Raw genomic sequence first — 22,285 nt, forward strand, 5'->3', positions numbered from 1 at the left:
GCCTCAAAGGTAGCCCCACGTAGAGCGCGTTACAGTGGTCTAGTCTTGAGATTACAAGCGCATGCACCAAGGTAGTGAGCGCCCCCATGTCAAGGTACGGTCGCAGCCGGGCAATCCACCAAAGGTGGAAAAAGGCGGTGCGAACTACTGACACCACTTGGGTTTCCATGGTGAGCGTCGGGTCCAGGTGTACCCCCAGGCCATTCTTAGCAGCCAGGGTCACACACACACACAAATGTGAGAGAGCCACCCAGGCCACCAACCTCAAGGGTGCCCACCCTCAGAACTTCCGTCTTGTCCGGGTTCAGCCTCAGCCCATTTTCCTGCATCCACTGCAGTACAGCCTCCAGGCAGCGCTGGAGGGACAGAACGGCTTCTCCTGCAGTTGGTAAAAAGATGTATAGCTGGGTGTCATCAGCATACTGTAATGTTAAGGAAGAGTGGTTGTTCACTCAGATGCAACACGGTTTACCAGCCAAATTCTATATACGTTTATCAGATTATGTCAAACGCCCTCTTCTCCTCTACCACAAGAACTTGAGATACATACTCTCCCCCCCCCGCCAAGAGTGGCGCAAACCTTTAATTGAGTTTGTAAAATGCTGAGCTCCTGAGACATTCCAGAAAGTGTGCATTAGCATCAAGCTTCAGAGAAACACTCTGGGGTCTCAGCACCGCTGTCAAAGCTGAGGTGGCAATTTTGTTCCAAAACACCAGGTTTTTAATCATTCATAAACATTTTTAAAAATGCCCTCGAGGTTAACCCATTTCTCATGCTGTCGTAACATGAATGTTATTTTATTTTAAAGTAATAAATTCCAGTGTGGCATTAAAAATAGAGATGCTGAAACAGACACTGTAAAGTTGTGTTGCTTTTTTTAAAAGACCAGTTGCAGAATTGCAGTAGGTACATAGCACTGGAGGGAAAAACGGAACACTGCACCATTCTTCCTTTAAATTATTTTATTTCAAGTAGACATATCTGTCCACAGCACTTGCCAAATTAGTATCAGCTCTAAAATAATAAAGAAATTATCTACTGAACTTCCTAAATACAAGGGGCATGTTTAAGGAGCATGTAACTCTGGTGGAAGGACGCTCAGGCTAAAAAAATCATGCAATTTCCTAACTCTTCCAAAAGACATCTAACACAAGAAGGCTGAACAAGGAAGAAATGGTAAAGCTGTCGTCTTCAACTCTCTCTCTCTCTCTCTAGCTAATGAGAATTGCTCAAGTTGTCAGTCAGGAACCAAAAGCTGTCAATAACGAATGACAGAACACAGTGGCAGAAAAAGAAATTATTCTCTAATGTAAGGCTGGAATCCAAACAAATCAAAACAATTTAGTGCAATTTAGCAAGTGTTTTGTTTAAGTGCACAAAGCAACACACAAGCATCCAAAACTGGGCTATGCGCTAATTAAGGAAAGTGGTACATGAGTTTTTAACCTTTTACACAGGCATCTTGAGGTTCTGTTGCTTTCTGAGGTACTGAAAAGATCTGTTAAGACAATTTACAGAAATGACTTCAAGATTTTTTCAAGCCCGTTTACGTTAAGACATCTGAAGCAGAGCATAAGAGAGAGGGGAAAATCTCAAGCATGCCCCTAGCATCAGCCTCAGCCAATTACAATTTGCCCTGTCCAATTAAGAGTGACCTCTAAACAACTGGAGTTCCGGTTTGTTAATCCCCCAATTAAATATTGCAACCCTAATCTGAATGAACAGTGCTTAAGACACAAAATCTGTTATTACGAAGGTAATGCTTTTTAACAAGCGGTAATTATTCCTACAGTTGTCCACATAAATGGGGATACACAGCAACTGGTACAAAGTTTTCATCTTGAATTCTCGGTGTATCTCACCCTGATGGCCGCAAACCAACGCTCCAAAAGAGGCAAGTTTACAATATCTGAGATAATAAAAAATGGATTGGTTCTGTAAGGGACAAGCTAGAAGTGGTGGTACTTTTGAAAGAAAGAAGTCCACATGGTATCAGTAAATAAAGAACTTTATTTTAAACTGAAATTCAATTTAATGTTTCTTGTTCGCAGCCGCCACCTAGAAAAGAAAAGAGAAACAAGGTCTGCTTTAGAGAAACATGCAAGGAAATCACAGGTTCTGCTTGGTTCAAAGGCACCTGTAGTAAGAAACAGCTCCCGTATTTCTTCCTACAAAGAAATGTGGCCTGAAGTCAATTGGCCACACCTATGGCATGATCAGTGTTGACTGTAATTCATATTCTTTGCATGGGTCCATTTTCCGAGTGGGATTTTGATGAAGGATCACAAAAACCTTTCACAGCAGGCAGAGGTGAAATATGACTCTTTTGAACATTCCTAAATCTCCTGGCAGTGCAAACTCATCCAGAGGCAGGAAACGTGCAGCCTACAGCTGGTTGGACAACTCAGCGATTTACGTTTTTAGCTATAGAGGCAGAGGTGGGGAGTTCAATTCCCCGCTGTGCCTCCTGTGAATACAGCCAGCCTGTGTAGCCTTGGGCAAGCTGCACAATCCCAGGGTACTCCCGGAAGAAGGGAAGGGTCAACCACTTCTGTGCATTCCCTATGTGGAAAACCATGAAAAGGGTCACCATAACATATTACTACTAGTAGTAGTAGAGACTGGAAACACCCCCCCAGCACATCTTGTAACTCCTGCCATACCGCTGCCAAATTTGCCACTGATATTAGCAGCATGCACGGGCACAGACAAAAAAACCAACCATAATGACTCCCCTTCCTGGCATTAAAAGATTTCTACTTTTCTGTGTGTAATGAAACAGAGGACAGGGCGCAGCCCAACAGATTCAGGAAAGAGGTAACAGAGACCCAACCATTGCTCTAACATCTTTTACACACAGTAAAAGGTGCACAACTGTCACTTAGAACTATGATGTCAGATTCCCACAATGTCATCACTGTACAACGATAACCAATAACTAAAACATGGGACTAGAACAAGCAAGATTTCACTTATGCATTTTAATCTGAATAATGGTAAGAAGTAAGAGCTATTTGTCAAATATATATGACTTCTCATTGTTTAGAGATGATCCAACTAATAACTTCCCTGTATTTGTAAAAGCAACCATTTGTGAGAAATAATTCACCTGCAGAACATTGTAAACATCAACTGAGGGCTTGTTAATGCACCATCATTTCAGTACTTTATCTGATGGAGCTGGGGCTGTTAAGAGTTTTACTGGAGACAGATCATCAAATAAAAGCTTTAAGAACAAATCTTTAGCTGTGAAAACATACATCGCTCTTTCTAATGAGATTTACAGGAAGTAAGGTGGTGAGAGGTTCACTTTAGGCATCAAGTTTTGTTCAAACCCTCTTGAAAGTTGCTGATTCCTGTTCACTTAACTCCTTATCTATTTAATTTAGCTCCTCTTGTACAGCATTGAAGAGACTGCGCAATTCTTCAGGAAATAAAAGCTGCTTGCATTCAAAGTGTCTGAGAAAGTCTATCACAACTTGGTTCAATCATTCCTCCTCCCTGATCCTCCTCCCACTAAACCTCTTCTACACTAACGGAACAGAACACTGATACAGATCAGTAACATCACTGTGAGACTGCCATGAAACAGAGCCAGACTGAAGAAAGACCAAGAAGCATCATTCTTGGGACGAGGCCACAGGGAAATAAGGAACTGCTTATTGCAGGGGAAGGCAATGCTCGGGGAACTGAAAACAGCAAATATGTATATTTCACAGACCAAAAAGTAGCTCCCTACTGAGATGTAACTCATAATAAATCCACACATTTCGGTGTCCTATGCAATTGGAACTGCCCACAGCGAATAAGTTGATAACTGTATTCTAGGCAAAGAGAAAGGGAAAATCTTTCTAAAGATTTCTGGCCTTAGTTCCTGATAGCAGGTGAAAAAACACACACCCTATTTTAAGACTCTGTACACAATCAGACCTGAATGCTCACTGGAAGGACAGATCCTGAAGCTGAGGCTCCAATACTTTGGCCACCTCATGAGAAAAGAAGACTCCCTGGAAAAGACCCTAATGTTGGGAAAGTATGAAGGCAAGAGGAGAAGGGGACGACAGAGGACGAGATGGTTGGACAGGGTCATCGAAGCGACCAACATGAATTTCACCCAACTCTGGGAGGCAGTGAAAGACAGGAGGGCCTGGCGTGCTCTGGTCCATGGGGTCACAAAGAGTCGGACATGACTAAACAACACCACAATGCTACAGAATAACGTAACTAATTAATTGCACGCTATCAGTTATGACTTATAGCAATCCTTTTCAGGGTTTTCTAAATAGAGAATACGCAGAAGTAGTTTACCATTCTGTTCTTCTGGGGGTGCTATGGGACTGGACAACTTGCCAAAGGCCACAGCTTGGCTATTTCCCCAGGAGACATAGTGGGGAAGCGAAATCCCAACCTGACTCTGTAGCCAGACCCTTAAAATTACTGTGCTAGCCACTAACATAACTACTGTTCCAGAATGGGAGTAAAGAAGTTACCTGTCCAGCAATCCTGTCCAAATCTCTCTGTCCCTGAGGAGTAAGTTTGCGACCTCTGAAAGAAATCAGTGATTACATCAGCATTTTTTTAGAAAAAAGGATTTGTTATTACTACAGACTACTCTTTGTGTAGATTACACTCAGTGAGCAGATTAAGGCATGCTTATCCCTCACAGCTTCAAGTATCCCCCACATTAAGCTGAGGCTTTGACAACTCAACAAGCCTTTTTTCAATCTGCATTTTCCCTGCAAACATGCCATATTGATATAAGTATTGCAGCAAAACCAGTACTGTAATTGACAAATGTATTTCAAAAAAATGTAGCCATCTCCATTTCAACAACAAATGCAAAACAAACAAACAAAATATGTAGCAATGTAGGCTTTTGTATAATGTCAACTTTGTCAGAAATAAGAGTCAGAATACAGAGACTGTTCTACGAGAAGTGAATGCGACAGCTTTTTAGAGGCATAACAGTCTTGCTGGATTAAACCACAGGACTAATTACTTTTGCATTCTGTTCCCAAAAGGGATCAATCAAATACTTCCCTGAAACCTACATGCTGGGCAAGAAGGCACCCATTCTATATTAAAGTACAGCTCCCTATGGCCTTACCAGGGAAGTTCTGTTCGACGTTTCCAATTATGTCATCAAAAATGTCATTTATTAATAAGAGTTTTTGGAAAGGCTGGCTTGCTGCCATGATACACAATAATATTCCTTCGTGCAAACATGCAACTGGGCTACTATATCTGTTAGCAACTCACCCATCCTGGTCTTTTTCTACCATCTTGAGCCCTTCCAAAGCCTGAAGCACCCTCCTAGCCACGCTCTTAGATCCTCGGCTGAAGTGGCTAGGCATCACGCCGTTGCGCTGGCGGCCTCCATAGATCTTGGTCATGGAGCCGACTCCAGCACCACCTCGGAGGTACAAGTGGCGGGCGGTAGAGGCTGCAAATGAAATGAACTGTCACTTCCTGACACTCTCACCTGGTGATTTCAAACAAAGCAATTTGGCCTAAGTCTTGCTAGAGTTAAATACAGATATTTATAAGGCAAAATTCACGGATCACAAAAAAGCAGCTTTGCATTATGTCTGGCTGCATTTAGTGACAAGAATGATTCCCTTGTATGAACAGCATGAGACACAAGATGGAAGTGGCCGTTTCAGCCACGTAACATCTGTGAAGTGCAACTATTCATCTTCTAATCAATGAAGACCATCACAATCAAAGTCTCTAAGCTCTCATCGGTCACAATGCTGGCCTCAAGCCCCTCCAGACTGCTCCTGTTAATTGAGAAACCAACTGAAAATGGCAAAAAAAAAAAAAAAAAATTCAGCAGACTGCTAATAAAGACATTAATTTCTGTCTGTCTGAGCCCATCTAAAAGCATTAATGTGACAACCACAGAGAAACAACAGGACGCCACACATTGTTAATACCATTGAAAATAAAAAGGCAATAAAATCCTTCGAGTTATATCTAGAACTGGCCTACAGAAAACAGCATGGAGGACTGAATGCTTTTTCACCACCCCAGTTACATTTGTACAGAAACACCTGCTTTCTCTTCTTCAGCTGCCTTTCATGCGCAAACAAAACAGAAACAGCCTGAGGCTTTATGCCTGCAAGCCAAAAGCTGACCTCCTAAACCTTTATTTCACTAGAAAGGAAACAGCAAAACTAGGACTGGGAATACTGTGCTTAAAAGACACTGCCACGGCTGTACTGCATGGGAGATGTGCGTCAGACTTTAAGGTTTCCCTGCAAAATGCTCACCACAGGCTTGTTTAAAAAAAATCTATAGACCATGAAAAGGACAGAAAATTGGTTTGTGTTATTTACTGTGAATGCAAACAGATGCACACCTTTGAGAAAGCCTTTCAACACCACGTGATAACCCAGCACAAAATTTCCACGCAGTGCAGCTTTCAAGCTTTCCCACTGTTGCAAGACGCTATCTAAAGTCAAGAACAAAACTATCTTCGGCAGGAGGAGGACTCAAAGGAAGAAAATCAAGACAGATTACTTGGCTGGCTACCAACAGCAGTAGCCTTCTACCAGCAAAGCCAAGAATATAAACTGGGGGGTGGGGTGGGGGAGGATGCCATATTACCATATCAGCTTCCAACACTGTTACTCAACAGATGGGTGGCATAGCCATCTTTCAACAGTCCCTCAGATTATGGGGGAAGAAAAGGAAAACCTATTTCTCCCCCAGACATTTCCAGAGCTGTAATAATCTAAGTTCTCAATAAGACACATGGGCTGTCAAGAACTGCCCAACGTGTCAGCTCAGTAAGTGACCTGAATCAAATGTGAAAACGGCTGGCATTTGTGCACTAAGAAATCAACATTTTCTGCTATTGGCTGAGCAAACAGAAAGCCTGAGACTAGAATAAAAATGCAGCAGCGCAATTATGCATAACTACCTCAATTACCTGGAACTAAAAGTTACAAAATGAAGAGGAAGGTGGAAATGAAACACAGCCACCTTTTAAGGAGAAAGGCAGGGTAAAAATATTTTAAATAAATAAACTACTGTATCCTATTGCTATCCTGTGTGCTCTCTGCATAACAGAAAGGGATGCAACATTATTTAAAATATTCCTTATCTCACCTTGTCCTTAAAAAGGACCCAAGCAGACATTCTTCCTTATGCCCTAGTCCTGCACTGATGTGCCAGCCAAAGATGGAAAGATAACACCCTAATTCTAAGTGCAACATGCACACCAAGCTGAAGCATATCCTATGTGTGCTGAATAAATCAAACACTTTTAGAAGTGTTGTGATGTTCAAGACTGTGTTTAAGACAATCAATCAATTTAATGGAAGGACCAAAGACAAATACTTTTCCGTCACCCTCATGAAACACCCAAGCTGCAGTGTAAGGGGTAACACTGGCTCACTCAACAGGATTATCCTCAACTCAGATTTTTAGATTAACTTTAATAGGTCACAGGCAAGCACAATACATATGGGAAGTGTCAATATTATTGTTTGCGAAGTGCATCATACAGTTGCTGCATAAAAAAAAGTTAACTTCCCCCTTATTTTCATGAATCAGTTGACTAACCAGGGTGTACTTGTATCAGTTCAAGCCCTGGCGTCTGCCTACAGGTAACTGTGCCATGGACAGTCTTGTCATTTCTTACACATGCACTGCTGACAGTAACAATCATGGAAGTGTCAGATCAAAGAATTGGAGACCCTGGAGGCACCCAGTCGCTTACCGGCTCTGGTGTAGAACCAATTATCATCATATGGAGCCAATTCTTTGTGTTTGGCCAGCTTGACTGTGTCCACCCATTCAGGTACTTTCAGTTTACCTGACCTGAAAAAACAGTTCACAGATCAGTTAACATCAAATGAAGAGGAAGCATCAACTTTACACAACTAAGGTGTCACTTTTACTTACAAGTAGTAGAGTCCTCTGTAATGTCTCTACACAGGAGACTTGTGTTTTCACCTACCCACCCGAAGAACTCAAAGCTGAGCTTCCTAACATCAAGTGCTAGATTCCCAATGGCCTAAATCAGTGGTTCCTAAACTTGGTAAACTGCAACTCCCAGAAATCCCTTCAGCACAAGAAGTGATGAAGTCTTCTGGAAGTTGCAGTCCAAGAACACCTGGGTTACACAAAATTGGGCACCACTAGCCTAAATGAACAGTTCCAAGCCCCGGGTCCAACTTACTAAAAAGAAAGGTATACTATGCACAGTCATCTTAATCAATCATTCAAACCAACTATTAATCTATAGAAGTGTGGCTATGAATACACTACCAATAAAGACGATAATAAGGATTCCACTTAATAGATGTCACATACATCAAAGGAAGAACTCACTAAAGGCATTACCTCCTTTAGGCAGCACATTAACTTTTTCTATCTGAAATATTAATGGCTTTTCTATTAGATGCAATACATTTTTTAAAAAAACCCTGCTGACCAATTCAGGGTATTTTTAGATTGCTTACTCTACCAAGTGTTCTAGTCCTAGTTCCACATCCTAAAGCAGTGGTTCTTAACCTTTGTTACTCGGATGCTTTTGAACTGCAACTCCCAGAAACCCCAGTCAGCACAGCTGGTGGTGAAGGCTTCTGGGAGTTGCAGTCCAAAACTCCTGAGTAACCCAAGGTTAAGAACCAGTGTCCTAAAGCACCAGGGTCATAACAGAGGAATAGCATGTTCTTAATACTGAATATTTACCAGAGGACGCCCAAGTTTAAATGGCCACACAATTGACGGCAGGTTATGACTGCTCTGGAGGCTGCCTGTAAGACCTTGTTTCTGCTGTCTGAATTTATTCTGCAACTGACCTGGTCTATCAGGTCTGAATCTTAGCTCTTAACTGCTAATTCAGGGAACTTACTTTTTGAGGAAGGCTGCAAGGGCCCTCACAAACTCCTGCTGATTCACGTCTTTTACAGTTACGCCAGGCATCTGAAGAAGAGCAAAACTCAATATATAACATGTCAGTTTAAAAGGTTTATTTATTTATTTATTTTATACCCCGCCCATCTGGTGTTACGACCACTCTAGATAACACCTGCAGTTACAAACCTTTGGAGAAGTTGAATCACAGCTGAAGGGAAGCACACTCTTACCTCTGCTACCAGCCAGCAAACACTTCCCTCCACTTTCTAGGCATATCAGAACAAGGGGAAGGCCAACTTGGAGCAAACTGATGCAGAAAGCTTGCCTCTACCTTCCTTATCAACAATGAGACTGCTCTAACTGCCAGTGCTCCTGGGACTGCAGAGTAGAAAGGCACCCTGCTGGCTTCTACCACCAGCCAGGAGGTTAAAGGCTCCTGCAACAGAAGGAACAGGGCCTTGCTGCTCAGACAATCAAGGCACATCTGTTCGTAGGCTTGCTTTCTTCTTCTCTTCATGATCTTTCTCTCTTTTTCTGGATCATTCTGTCACTGTAAGCCTGCAAGCAGGAAACTGTAAAATTTAGGTATTTTAAAGTGTATAATAATAGTAATATAAATCTGGGACCAGGGTTTGCTTGTTCCTTTATAAACATCAAGGATGCTACTTCCATGTTTCTGTATTTGCACCTATGCATATGTACAGGTAAATGTAAACAACATTTATTTTCTTTTTAGAGATAAGGGAGAGGGTTTCCACTGAGGAAAAGTGCTTTTGTATTTATATTTTGGGATGTTAAGCCAGGATGCTGCAATTCTTCCTTTAAATATATAAATGATCTTCTAAACTGGAGTGTATACAGCTCTAGTTAGAAAAAGAAGCAAGGATACAGTTCTAACTTAGGGCATATATGCTTTACAACTTTAAAAATACTTTATTAATGAGAAATTTTTACATAGCTTCCTCAGTGTTTAGCATCTCAGGCTTAAACCTGGCCTGTTTGCATAGTCTTGTCAGCTCTTTAAAGAGATACGCCATATACTCAACTGAAAGCAAACTGACATCAATGGCAATTACTTGCATACAAATGAACATGGGCTTAATGGGAAATCACACAGAACACTGTGGGAATTTAGGAGCAAATATACCCAAGACTGGAATGTATTAGTATTAGCAGCCCTGAACTCTTAGGAGCAGGTCAAGATCGTACCTACAGATTTACCTGGATCTTACCCAGCACACCTCTTTGTCCCTGAGCCTATTATATTCTGGTATATTTCAGCATGCAACGAAGTGAAATTTATGTATGAATATAGAACACAGCAGATTCCCCATATCTTCACCTCTTCTATTCGAAATGGAAGCTGTTCTCTTTTTATAATGGTTTCATGAATGTATTAAAGGCGCTTGGCCGATATTAAGAGTTAAAAGGAATTTCATTTCCTTGAAATTCAGCTAAGCCATAAAGCGCATTTTTATCACACCCGAAATCCAAAGTTGGGCTGTTTTATTCATTCGACCCAGCCAAAATAAAACTGAAATATATGAAGGATGGCATCAGCAGCAAAAGTAACGCAAGAGAAAAAGGCAACCAGGAGCGATGAGCCTCTTCCCCCCCCCCTTGAGCCATGCCACCGGTTCCCTTCCATCCACCACGAGATGCTGCCTCCCACCCACATGGCCTCATCCTAGCCAGCAGAAGAGGAACGGCCGGCGTCACAGAGGCAAGACAATACGGCTCCAAAACGCTGGGAGACGAGAGTCGAGGCCTCCCCGGGTTAGTCGGGCTACCAAAATACTCCAGGCCGGGGCTTCGGGCCTAAACCGACCCTTCCCTCCACTCACCGTGCTGCCGCCTTCGTTGTCCCGGGCAGGAAAAAGAGAATGCACAGGGCTACCCACCCGCTACTCACAGGGCTCCAAGCCTCGCGAGACTTAGCCGCCCAATCCTGAATCGCAGTCTGGGGAGACCACCCAATCTCTTGCTGCGTGAGGAAAAAAGGGCGGGGCCCGACGAAGGACCTGAGCCGCCCGCGAAGACGGAAATGGTGGGAACGTCTTGCCCGCTTAAGGGCGGAAGTTAGGCTCGCCCTCCTTTTGAGCCCAGTTTCCGGAGGGAAATGGCATCTCGCTCTTTACTCCAATACCCAGAATCCCTCGCGAGCATGCTGGCTAGGGGTTCTGGGAGCTGTAGTCCAAAAGTAAATTTCCCAGGCTTTCTCTTGAAGGGAGCGACAGCGCTTTTGTTCAGAAGCAAAGGGGACCCATTCTTTCCATCCTAGAGTCAAATTTATTTGAATGCCTATTCTATTAAATTTAATTTAATTACTGTAAAGAAGCCTATGCTTTGATTGGCAATAGACCACTTCATATAGATTTTCCTTACCTATATATTTTGCCTTTTCAGTTCCATCTCTTTCCCTTTTATGTCACCTCTATTTCCTGTCCTAAACCGATGTTCTACTGCAGCTAAAACATTTCCAGTTGTATAAAGGGGTATTGATATAATAGATAAATAAATAAATATTAACTTTCTTAGAGGTTCCAGTAGGTTAGAAGGGAAGGACTTTCCTTTGCAGAAGATAAACTGATACAACATCACTGAGGCATATTTTGTCCTTCAGTTTAATTATAGTGGATTTAATTGTGCTGTTCATCAACTTCTGCAGGCTAGGGTGGTTAATGGACCCATTATTTCCCCCGCTCTCCTCAGAATCGTTTTAAACACTGATATCAATCAGGCTTCTGTTCCGTTCCCTGGTAAGGAGTCCAGTTTTAGTATCAGGTTGTATATTTTTATTAGAAGCAATTTCATATCTGTGTTATTTAAGGGTTCCCAGCTATATGCCATCCAGTTCCAGTAACTTAGTTTTTAATTTGTCAGTTAGCTAAAGAGCTGCATCTCCTATCTCTATGTGTTCTGTACATTTTCACACATCCATTCATCTGTGGTTCGCAACTGGATATTCACCCAACCTCTCCAGTAAAGCCTGATGCAAATAAATAATTTCCTTCTCCTACAACTTCCTTATCTTTCAGCAGTCTTTTCCCACTTCCATCATTTATGCTATCAGTGCCTCCCTGGATAGTTTCCTGCATTTGATAAATTTTTTACTAGTTTCAGATCACTTTCAAAAGACCATAATGGCCATATTCCTGGACATATTATAAATCCATCCATCCATCAGACTATCATGACCACCTTATGTGAGTGTAACTCCCTCTTTCAGTTCCAACCCTGGATGAGTACACAAATACAACATTTTGCATTTCATTAGGCATCTCTTTTGGACCTGCCTTTTCATGAAGTGTATCCAGTTTATCACAGCAAGTTTTCAAACTCTGTGAATTTAGCAGCTCTGATTTCATGTGAGCCGACTCAAGATGTTTAATGTTGGATAAGAGGTGCTGGTTTTGTTCATCTCTGTCACTAGACGTTTTCGCCTTCGTCAACTCAAATCCCTTTTGGATTCCCTAGCAACAGTGGAAGGAGAAACAACAACAACGTGAACATCTTTTGGAAGGCATCTTGTAGGAAGAAACACATTCAGTAAAGAAATCAGGGCAACAAGTTGATACCATCCAGTCCCAAGCCACCAGAACACTCCTGTTGCTGCCTTCCCTGTGGAAAAAAAGATTTCCCAAACAGTCCTTGCTACCCTTTTAGACCTTGAGGATTGCATGTGGGCTGTTGTGTGTGTTTCAAGGTGTTTCTTCGCCTTACAGTCATCACACAAGGATTCCCCATGCAGGCCCAGGTGGGGATCTTCCCTGAGGAATTCTTTTACAGTACATTCATGCTTCCACAGTAATCAGTGTGAGTGGACTTGTGTTTTTGGCTTCTGTCCCTGGAATAAATTCTGCTTGACCATAGCAGCTTAATGGGAGTACTGGTGAAATCACTCCTTCTAATAGTTCACATATTTTGGAAGCCCTACTAAGTTTGCTGTGACTCAGAAGACACATAAAACACAACTAGCTGTCAGCTGACAAAAGAGCCACACGTCACACGAAGGGTGCTGAAATGGACATTCAAACAGCTTCAGGTGCTTATGTCTCATTGAGAAACAACTCCCGTCAGCCTTACACAATTTAGTCAGCGGTGAGGGAAACTGGGTCCATCAGAATCTGCCCTGTCTTTAAGAGTAGCGACACCCTCTTTCTTATAGGCAGCTGCAAAAGGTGGATATGCAACAAGGAAAGCTTGCAGATCAATCTTCAGTTGTTGATTTATACTTGTTATGCACCTCTAAAAAGGACATGGCATCTGTCAGGAAAAAAAGCAACAGGGAACAACCATGTGACACAATGAGGGCCCTGATTTGGAGCTGAGAGAGATCATAGGCCATGTCAGTCATTGTTAAATCCAAAAATCAATAATGAAAAGCCACCTTTCTCTGCCAGGTGCTGCTTCCGTTTTTTTTTTTTAAGGTGGGTCTTTTCTTTCTTCCTTCCTAAAGTATTTTCTTCCCAAAAGGGGGGGGGGAGGTGACTTTTATTGCACTGAATTTTAAACAGAATCAATTTTATTAGCTTTATTTAAGGTTCTAAAAATACTGAGGGCCAAGCCATAACCTTTGTTTAAATAATGGGTTTATTGACGTTCACTGATGTCCATTATGTGCTTTAATGCCACAATATTCAATAGCTCCTGTGCAGTTGAGCTCCCTCATTCTCGATAATTGCTTTGTGGGTGGAAGTGATTTTCCTATTGCCGTCTTAAGTGGGCCTCTTTCTATCGCACTTAGCCGACAGCATCCAGAGGTAGACAAAGCAATGCAGACGGCAGCAGACAAAGGAAACAGGAGGGACAGACACAAAAAGGAGACTCAACCTCCTGCATCTTTTATTGTTCACATCACTGGAGGCCTGAGATTTCACCTAACACAGTTTTCCTGACCCTTGTTTGATAAGTTGCGTCTGATAAAATTCTCTCTTTCACACCATAATTAAAGGTATGGGAGTCTCTTTGACATCAGTGGCTTATTCAGAGCCAGTTCAGGGGCGCATAAAAGTGGGCATCTGCTGAGGTTCGTATTGTACCAGGGACTCCATTGTGGACTCCAATCTTTCATGGCCCCCAACTCTTGTTTCTCCTCTTCGTTTCTGTCGCTGCCAATTTACTGTGCTCTGTTAAGAATAAGATTAAACAACAACTGTGTACCCTTGCTTTGCCTTTTCGTCTCGGTCGGTGAAGGGGCCGTGATGGCAAGTGGCAAGGAATGAGATCTACTCTGGTGACACTCATCAAAATGAGCTTGCCCAAATCCTCACTACCACTTCAACACAGTCGGGATTGTATTTATTTGCTGCATTCTAATCTTGTTATTCCTTGAACTACAGTTAATATGTGGGAGTAAATATATATATATATATATGCCCGCACATATTGTAGATGCCTTGTGTGCTGTCAAGTCAGTTTTCTAGGTAGAGAAAACACGGAAGTGGTTTGCCATTCTCTCCTTCTGGGGGTGCTCTGGGACTGTGTGCAGCTTGCCCAAGGCCACCCAGGCTGGCTTTTCTCCCAGGAGACCCAGTCGGGGCACCAGACTCCCAAGCTCTGCCACTGAGCTATCCAGCCAACAGGCATTTCTTCTGTAAGGCGATGTATATTCCACCTGTAAACACCGTGACCAGGATCTGATTGAGCCTCTGGTGAGCAGAAAGTCCCTGCAGTATGGAATCACACTACTCGTGCAAGGGTTGGCGTTGTTTAAGTGGTGATTTCCATGGGGAGAACCCACCCTGCCCTGCTGCAATGGCAACACATGGAGATGTGGGACATTCCGCTCAGCAGAAGCTCAGCAGAATACTCATTGTATTGCCCATTTCCACCAATTGCCTTCTGCAGCCATGGATCCCACTTGCTCTGTTATGGAGACGGTTTTGCCCGCAGGTTTTGTTTTGTTTTCAGTTCTACTTTTGCCAACTTTAATGTTTCTATGAGCACTATACAGTGATGCCTCTCTAGACGATGATAATCCGTTCCACTGAAATTGCTGTTTAGCGAAATGATTGTCTAGCGAAAAGCATTTTCCCATTGGAATGCAATGAAACCTGTTTAATGCGTTCCAATGGGGAAGAATCGTCGTTGTCTAGCAAAGATCGGCCATAGGAAAGCCGCTTTGCGAACCGCTGATCGGCTGTTTAAATCGCTGTCTTGCGAAGCTTAGGTCCCGAAAACACCTGTTTTGCGAACGCGGAGGAAGCTGTCAAAATCGTTGTCTAGCGAAAATCAGTTTGCGAAGCAGGGACCAAACAATGTCCAGCAAAATTCCCCCATAGGAATCACTGTTTTGCGAATCGCTATAGCGATCGCAAAAAGTCAATGTCTAGCAAAAAACTGTCATGCGGGGTAACTGTCTAGCGAGGCACCACTGCAGCAAGGTCTTAACCACCCTGGCTCAGCACGTTTTTTTTTCACAAAGGGGGAGTGATGCTTTCTTACTTCAGGCTTGGGGATGGACTTTGTGATTGGGACAACAGCAAGCTTTTAGTCTGGGCCAGTGCAGGACACGATAGAGGAACACAGATTGCAGGGCCAGCCCAAAGTCTTTCTTCCTCAGGGCATAGACGAGTGGATTAGCCAAAGAGTTCAAGTGGGAGAAAAACACCGCCAGGCGTTCCAGTGATTCATAGCGCTGACAACTGGGGCACAGTAACTGGACGCAATAAATGACATGCAGCGGCATCCAGCAAAAGCAGAAGATGCCCACCAAGAGGAAGAGGGTTCGGGCCATGTGCAGCTCCCTCCTCTTTGTTGGCCAAAGAGCCTGCGACCGGAAGTGGCTACGGACAACGCGGAACAGGTCGGCATAAATGCCCAGCATGGCAAAAAGGGGCAGCAGGGTGCAGGTCAAGAAAACAAAATAGACCAGGTACTCAGGGGTAAAAATAGAGGTGAAAGAACAGCGGACCAGGTGTCCATCATGGATTTCATTGTAGCTGAAATTCTCTTCCCCCGGATCAGCGTTGGACAGGAGATTTCCGTGAGGTACATTGTAGGGGATGATCACGAAGGCAGCTCTCTCCGAAGGGAAGCTGACAGCCATTGTCTTGTTGCCGGTCTCGACATACTGCTGAAGGCGGTTCCAGCCCATCATCGGTGAGAGGCCTATCAGCAGAGAGAGCAACCAGCAGAGAACCACGAGGACCGCCACTCTGCTGGTCTTCACGTACCTGGCGTAGCTGTCCAAAGAAAGAACCCCATGAAGGTCAGGTGTGTCAAAGAGCACCTCCTTCCTTCACCACTTTGCCTCTGGGGCAACCACACCGTTTCAGATCAGCTCAAGGGATAGCCCTTGTTCCTCCCCTTTCCTGGAAAGCCCAATGATGATCTTTGAAGGGCCATGAAACCCTGACAAAAGATCTACCTGTTGTGATGTTTTGGGATCCAAATAACTTAACGCTCATGGGAAAGACCCACTAGATCATTAGATGGCATGCATCAGGTTGACAGTGAACAGCCTACCCTCTTAAGATGATTGCTAAAGATACTTTTGGGTTTTCACAGAAAGGAGTCCTGCTCATGTGTGTAGCTGCAAGGTCTCACTGCATGTTCCACATCAAAAAGTGCTCAGAGTGAACCTGTGTGAAGTTTTTTTTTGGGGGGGGGGGAATGAGGAAGACCCTTCACAAAACAGTCGAATCATCACTCAGAGCAGTGCTCTTTTCAGATGTATCAGTGAAACATGAGGCAGCCCCAGAATTATGTTCCAGGATGCTAGCGATATCACAGAGGATGCTGAGAGAATGTAGTCTTTAGATCATGCAGGTGCTAGATGAAAAACCAGTATCTTAAGTGAACCCTTATATTGCAGCTTGATTTAAGGAAAGCTTTTTTGTAGCATGTAGGATCATGACAGGAACAATTTACTATTGGAGCTGAATTTGAGAAAGGTGGACTGTCTGCGAGCAAAATATCCTCGCAGGATGCTTGCCGGCCGATTCAATACACCTCACAGATCCCCCATACCAAATGCCTTCATCATAGTAATATGTTAAGACTGGGAGACACGGATGACGTTAAACTCAGTGTTTAAAGAATCCTGGAAATGAGCTTTGGAACCCTCATTTTAAAATCATCAAATGTGCGCAACATGATTCACACTGCTCATTAATATCATTCCAAAACTCAGGATACTTACCTTTTCAGATCACAGCTCCAAGAATATCTCACCTGGGGGATTCTGGGCTTTGTGAGCCAAATTAAATTTTCCAGGCTCTGGACTAATTCCCCCCGAGTTTCTCCCTCTCTTTTAGAAACCAGGGAGAAAGTGTTATATATTGCATTGTTTTCCATGGCCCAACGGGAAGAAAAATATCTCAGATAAGAAATCTCCCTGCAGGCGCTCTTAAACATCTCCCATCTTACTCCACAACTCTTTAGTAAAGAAAATGTGCCCTTTCTTCATCCTGTCAGCAGTCTGCAAAGCAGATACATGCACTGGGACCCAGTTTTGAGCAACAAAACTGGCAGGAAAGCAGCCTACCTTTCTTGGCTGGGTGAACGCTTCATTTTTCCTGTTCCCAAACGTATCCATCCCAGGAAAAAGCAGACATTTTACTTACGAATACAAGAATGGGCAAGTAAAAAGAACATCTGCTACTTTTTAAGGAGAAGAACTGAAAGTGGTTTAAGATCAACCTCATTTCCCACAATGGGCAGAGATGTTTCCCTTTCATCCAACTGCATCTGGAACCATTCTTAAAGACCTGCACACCTGTCTCTGCATGGTGAGCATGAGATGGATGACCCCCTGCTAAAACGTCAATCTTTCTTCCAAACTACTCTGCCTTTCAAGATAAAATAAAAATAAACATCTGTCAACACGAGGAAGCCATGAAGTTTTCACAGAGAGAGATATTCAATGCCTTAATCTTAAATGTGCATCCTTGTTGTCAGTCTTGCATCTGCTGGAGTTTTGCTGTGCAACCACATAAAATTCGACAGCATCAGCATACACAAACACCAGCATGTTTTGGACTACAATTCCCATCATCTCCGGCCATCGTGCATGCAGGCTAGGGGTTATGGGAGTTGCAATCCAAAATATTTGGAAGATGCTAGGTTGTCTCCTCCCTCCCTAAAAACCATTTCACGCTGATTTCCTCTCTCTCTCTCTCTCTCTCTCTCTCTCTCTCTCACACACACACACACACACACACACACACACACACACACACACACACACACGCATCAGCAAGTTCTGCAGATGATTCAAAACAAAGAGCCCCGTCTTGCCTGTTGGGCAGCTTGATCTTCAAGTGGGCATTGATGGCGATGACCAGCAAGAGGAAGATGGAGAACTGGGTGGTGACCAGTGGGAAGCAATTGAGGAAGAGGCACGCATAAAAGCACAGGGTATATTCCATGCTGAGGACCATGGAGAACGGGATAGCGAAGGCTCCCACACCAAAGTCAGCCACCGCCAGGCACACAATGAGGTAGTTGGTGATGCACCTCAGCTCCTTATGCAGGAACACAGTAGCGCACACTAGAAGGTTCATGGTCATCACAGCCACAGTCAAGAGGCACTCAAGAACCATAAAACCAAAGTAGACATCCATGAAGGCTGTTTTGAGTGAAGGTCACCAGAACGGCTTCTCTCTTCTCCGTCCAGAGGTAGATCCTCCTTGACCAGGTCCGTCTCCAACCAACAAATAACGTTTCTCCTCCAAGATCTAAGTAGAGCGTCCAGCAGGATCCATATGCAGTCCTCTCCCTGAATCCCTACTGTGTATCTTTTGCCATGTGCGCAAGCCTGTGGTGCCACCGTTACATCAAATCCAGCTCTGTTTGCTGAGCCTTCTGTCCGCAAACAGATCAGACCAGCTGCAGATAACGGGCAGCTTTTTCTGTGGACAGATGCATTAACCCCCGCAGACGAAAAGGCATGTTCTGAAGGAAAGGACATCGATATCAGAGCTTGGATGCACCTCCCTGTGCCAAGGAGCAGGTGTTAATAGGCCAACTAGTGACAGAGGTGCCAAGAAATGCCAGGCAGGTTCTTCCGTTCCCCTCCCTAAAGCTTAGGTTTATTGCTTGCACTTAATATTGTCACAGTGTCTAGTGTGGCTGAGGAGGCCAATTCGAAAGTGACTGTCCCTTCCCCACAGAAGACGAATACAGTCTATCCCCTGTCCAGCTCCCTGATTTTGCTGGTTTCGGGACTGCCTCTTTGCCTCGGTCTGCTGGACAAGGGTCTCCTCAAATTGGGAGAGGCCGTGATGCAACGCCTGCCTCCAGGTTGAACAGTCAGATGTCAAGGTTTCCCATCTGTTGAGGTCCATTCCTAAGGCCTTCAGATCCCGCTTGCAGATATCCTTGTATCGCAACTGTGGTCTCCTTGTGGGGCAATTTCCTTGCACTAATTCTCCCTCCAGGAGATCTTTTGGAATCCGACCATCAGCCATTCTCACGACGTGCCCAAGCCAACGTAGACGTCGCTGTTTCTTACCATAGTCTTTCGAGACTGAAGGATGACTAACTAATATTGTCACAAATGATGGCGCCGAGAACCAACTTCCCCTTCTGTGAATATGCTCTAGATGTCCCTAGGGTTCTTCCCCAAATCAAGTGTGTATCCAAATTGGGGACGCCTCCATTCCGACCATTCTCCTGATTAGTTTTTTCTTTTAAAATGGCACATCAGGGGACAGAAATGTGCCAATATAGGATGCAAGCTTGTTAGGATCCTGTTGATTCTCAAGACGTCTGTACAGATTGTTAAGGGCCTTCCTTAGGAAAATGGGAGCCATTAGAATCAACAAAATAATCCCACTGCCACCATTGGCGGAGACAGGGACATTTTTAAAATCCTACTCAGGCTCTCCCTATGTCCCAAATCTTAATTTTAGAGTATTTAATATTTTTTTTCCTTGCAAACTTTAAAAACCGTGGGAATAGTTTGTTGAAGGCTTGGCAATTTGCACTGAAATGAACAGGGAAAATGCTTTCTTGTTTCAGTGCTGCTGACACACAGCCTTTTAAGTCAGCTGGACTTGATCAGTTCACTTGGTCCCATGGAACTGGGGACATCCCCAATGAATTAAAGAAGAGTGGGGTTCCTTCCCTCCGCGGTCTCTCCTTTACTGTTATCTCTAAGAGCTGCTGTAGTGTTGCAAGCTATGTAGAGTGCGCTGCAGCAACAGGTCATGAGAAACAGCTCTTCTGATTAACATCGTGGTGCTTTATTTTTAAAACATGCTGCCTGGGTAGCTCAGTAAGTTAGAGGTTGGTTGGTTGGTTGGTTGGTTGGTTGGTTGGTTGGTTGGTTGGTTGGTTGGTTGGTTGGTTGGTTGGTTGGTTGGTTGGTTGGTTGGTTGGTTGGTTTATTTATTTATTTATTTATTTATTTGCCGCCCACACTATCCAGAGGTTGGTTGTTCAATTCCCCACTGTTCCTCCTGAAGAGAAGATCCAGCCTGTATAGCCTCGGTCAAGCTGGACAGTCCCAGGGTGCCCCCAGAAGAAGGGAAAGGTAAACCACCTCGGAGTACTCTGTACCTGAAAATAGTTACCATAACTTGGAAATTGACATGATGACACCTTGCAATTATTATTATCATTTAAAAACATAAAGCAATGCCAGGAGGCAGTAGGGAAGTAATAGAAAATGTGACTGATGCCAGAAATAAAGTGTTTGTGCTAAAAAAATTTAAAAATGTCACTTAGTTACAAATTCATTCCCAAAAAACAAACAAAACAACCCTCCTTATACCTGTAAAGTTCCAACCCATCAATGCTGCAAGCACTGAATCTACTACAGTGGTGTCTCGCAAGACGATGTTAATTCGTTCCGCGAAAATTGCTATTTTGTGAAAACATCATCTTGCGAAATGCGGTTCCCCATTGGAATGCATTGAAATCTATTTCGTTTTGGGGAAATCGCCCATAGGAAAACCGCGAAGAACAGATCAGCTGTCAAAATCGCTGTCTTGCAAAAATCGGTCCCGAAAAAAAAGTCTTGCGAAGCATGGACCGAAACATCGTCCAGCGAAAATCGTCCATAGGGAAAACCGTTTTGCGAAGCTCTATAGCGATCGCAAAAATTCATCGTCTTGCGAATAAACCGCTTTGCGAGGTAATCGTCTAGCGAGGCACCACTGTACACCAACGCTTGTGGCAGGCTATTTCTAATTAATTTTTTTCCAGGTCTGGGCTTCACTCAAGACGATGCTAGCTGCAGGTCAGTGGTCCACCATGTGTGGCAGCCACACTTAAATCTAGCTCTTGCTAAGACACTGATGCTGCGGACTACTGCCCTGTCATGTCGGAGCAGCCTTGCACCAGATTAATAAAGCTCCTAGCAGTTTGCAAAGGCTGCCTCACCATTAGGAACACAGAAACACCTCTGTGCCAACCAGTATTCTAGCCGGTATTCCTCCATCTTCTACGCATGCCTTTGCATCAGTGGGAATTCTGGAAGACTCACAGAGAGAGAGAGAGACACCCCTAAAGGCCATAAATGAGTCTGATATGCTTGCAGCAGGCTCCGAAAAATTGAGATAAACTGACTCTGAACGTTCTCGCAGGCAGGCTGTCTCTTAATTTTAATAGAGCTGTTTATTTATGAGTCTCTCTCAAGGCTGATATTTTATACCAACATATATCAAGACTGAATTTATTTAAGAAACCCCAGGAAGTAGTCTGGCCCAAAGAAAGAAGACAGAACTGTAGAAAGATCCAGCAGCTGGAACAATGTAGGTGGCAATCATTTTAGATCTTCCTAAGACAACATCAACCTATCCATTTTGAAGGAAATCAACCCTGAGTGCTCACTGGGAGGACAGATCCTGAAGCTGACGCTACAGTACTTTGGCCATCTCATGAGAAGAGGAGACTCCCTGGAAAAGACCCTGGTGTTGGGAATGTGTGAAGGCAAGAGAAGGGGACGACAGAGGACGAGATAATTAGGCAAGTGTCACCAAAGCAACCAACATGAATTTGACCCAACTCCGGGAGGTAGTGGAAGACAGGAGGGCCTGGCATGCTCTGGTCCATGGGGTCACGAAGAGTCAGACACGACTTAATGACTAAACAACAAGACAACATCCCAACCTCCAGACCCAGTTCACAACCATGTGCAGCCAAGCACCATCCTGGATTGTGCCCACACGAGGGCAGTGCAGGACAGCAGCTTTTCTGCCTTTTTCTATTTCTTCCTTACTCTAAAATGGCCTGTCACCAACCAGACTACATTGAATAAAAATACAGTATGCAATATGTTCATTTTACATATAACACCCTGTTTCCAGGAACAGTAATTATTAATAATTTGGAACTCTGCATGTGTTGGCTGCACAGGTAAGAGAAAAGTGAGGGTCGCTTTGACTGGGAAAAGAATTTGATTTCCAGAGGCATATAATGTACCATGCTTAATGGCGCATAAATGCTAAAATGGACACAAAG

General features: G+C 43.7%; 2 protein-coding genes across 2 annotated transcripts; both read right to left on the bottom strand.

Moving 5' to 3' along the window:
• Positions 1 to 1,991: 1,991 nt before the first annotated feature.
• RPS19 (ribosomal protein S19) lies at positions 1,992 to 10,873 on the bottom strand. The gene is made up of 6 exons (XM_020814441.3): positions 10,717 to 10,873; positions 8,868 to 8,938; positions 7,728 to 7,828; positions 5,261 to 5,444; positions 4,492 to 4,546; positions 1,992 to 2,059 (listed from the first exon to the last, which is right to left on the bottom strand). Exons 2-6 carry the CDS (start codon positions 8,936 to 8,938, stop codon positions 2,033 to 2,035), a joined length of 438 nt encoding a protein of 145 aa, XP_020670100.1. The 5' UTR covers positions 10,717 to 10,873; the 3' UTR covers positions 1,992 to 2,032.
• A 4,447-nt stretch (positions 10,874 to 15,320) lies between these two features.
• On the bottom strand, positions 15,321 to 18,441 carry LOC140702034 (adenosine receptor A2b-like). The gene is made up of 2 exons (XM_072979948.2): positions 18,116 to 18,441; positions 15,321 to 16,059 (listed from the first exon to the last, which is right to left on the bottom strand). Exons 1-2 carry the CDS (start codon positions 18,439 to 18,441, stop codon positions 15,321 to 15,323), a joined length of 1,065 nt encoding a protein of 354 aa, XP_072836049.2.
• Positions 18,442 to 22,285: the final 3,844 nt, after the last annotated feature.

This window comes from Pogona vitticeps, chromosome 9, assembly GCF_051106095.1.
Source record: "Pogona vitticeps strain Pit_001003342236 chromosome 9, PviZW2.1, whole genome shotgun sequence".
In the NCBI taxonomy this organism is placed as follows: domain Eukaryota; kingdom Metazoa; phylum Chordata; class Lepidosauria; order Squamata; family Agamidae; genus Pogona; species Pogona vitticeps.

Coding starts and splice junctions, on each gene's coding strand:
- RPS19 (XM_020814441.3), bottom strand. CDS start 8,938: ATGCCTGGCGTAACTGTAAAAGACGTGAATCAGCAGGAGTTTGTGAGG. Junction 7,829..8,867: donor CTTGCAGCCTTCCTCAAAAA/GTAAGTTCCCTG, acceptor CTGTTTTTTCAG/GTCAGGTAAACTGAAAGTAC. Junction 2,060..4,491: donor TGGACAGGATTGCTGGACAG/GTAACTTCTTTA, acceptor TTTCTTTTCTAG/GTGGCGGCTGCGAACAAGAA.
- LOC140702034 (XM_072979948.2), bottom strand. CDS start 18,441: ATGGATGTCTACTTTGGTTTTATGGTTCTTGAGTGCCTCTTGACTGTG. Junction 16,060..18,115: donor AAGATCAAGCTGCCCAACAG/GCAAGACGGGGC, acceptor TTCTTTGGACAG/CTACGCCAGGTACGTGAAGA.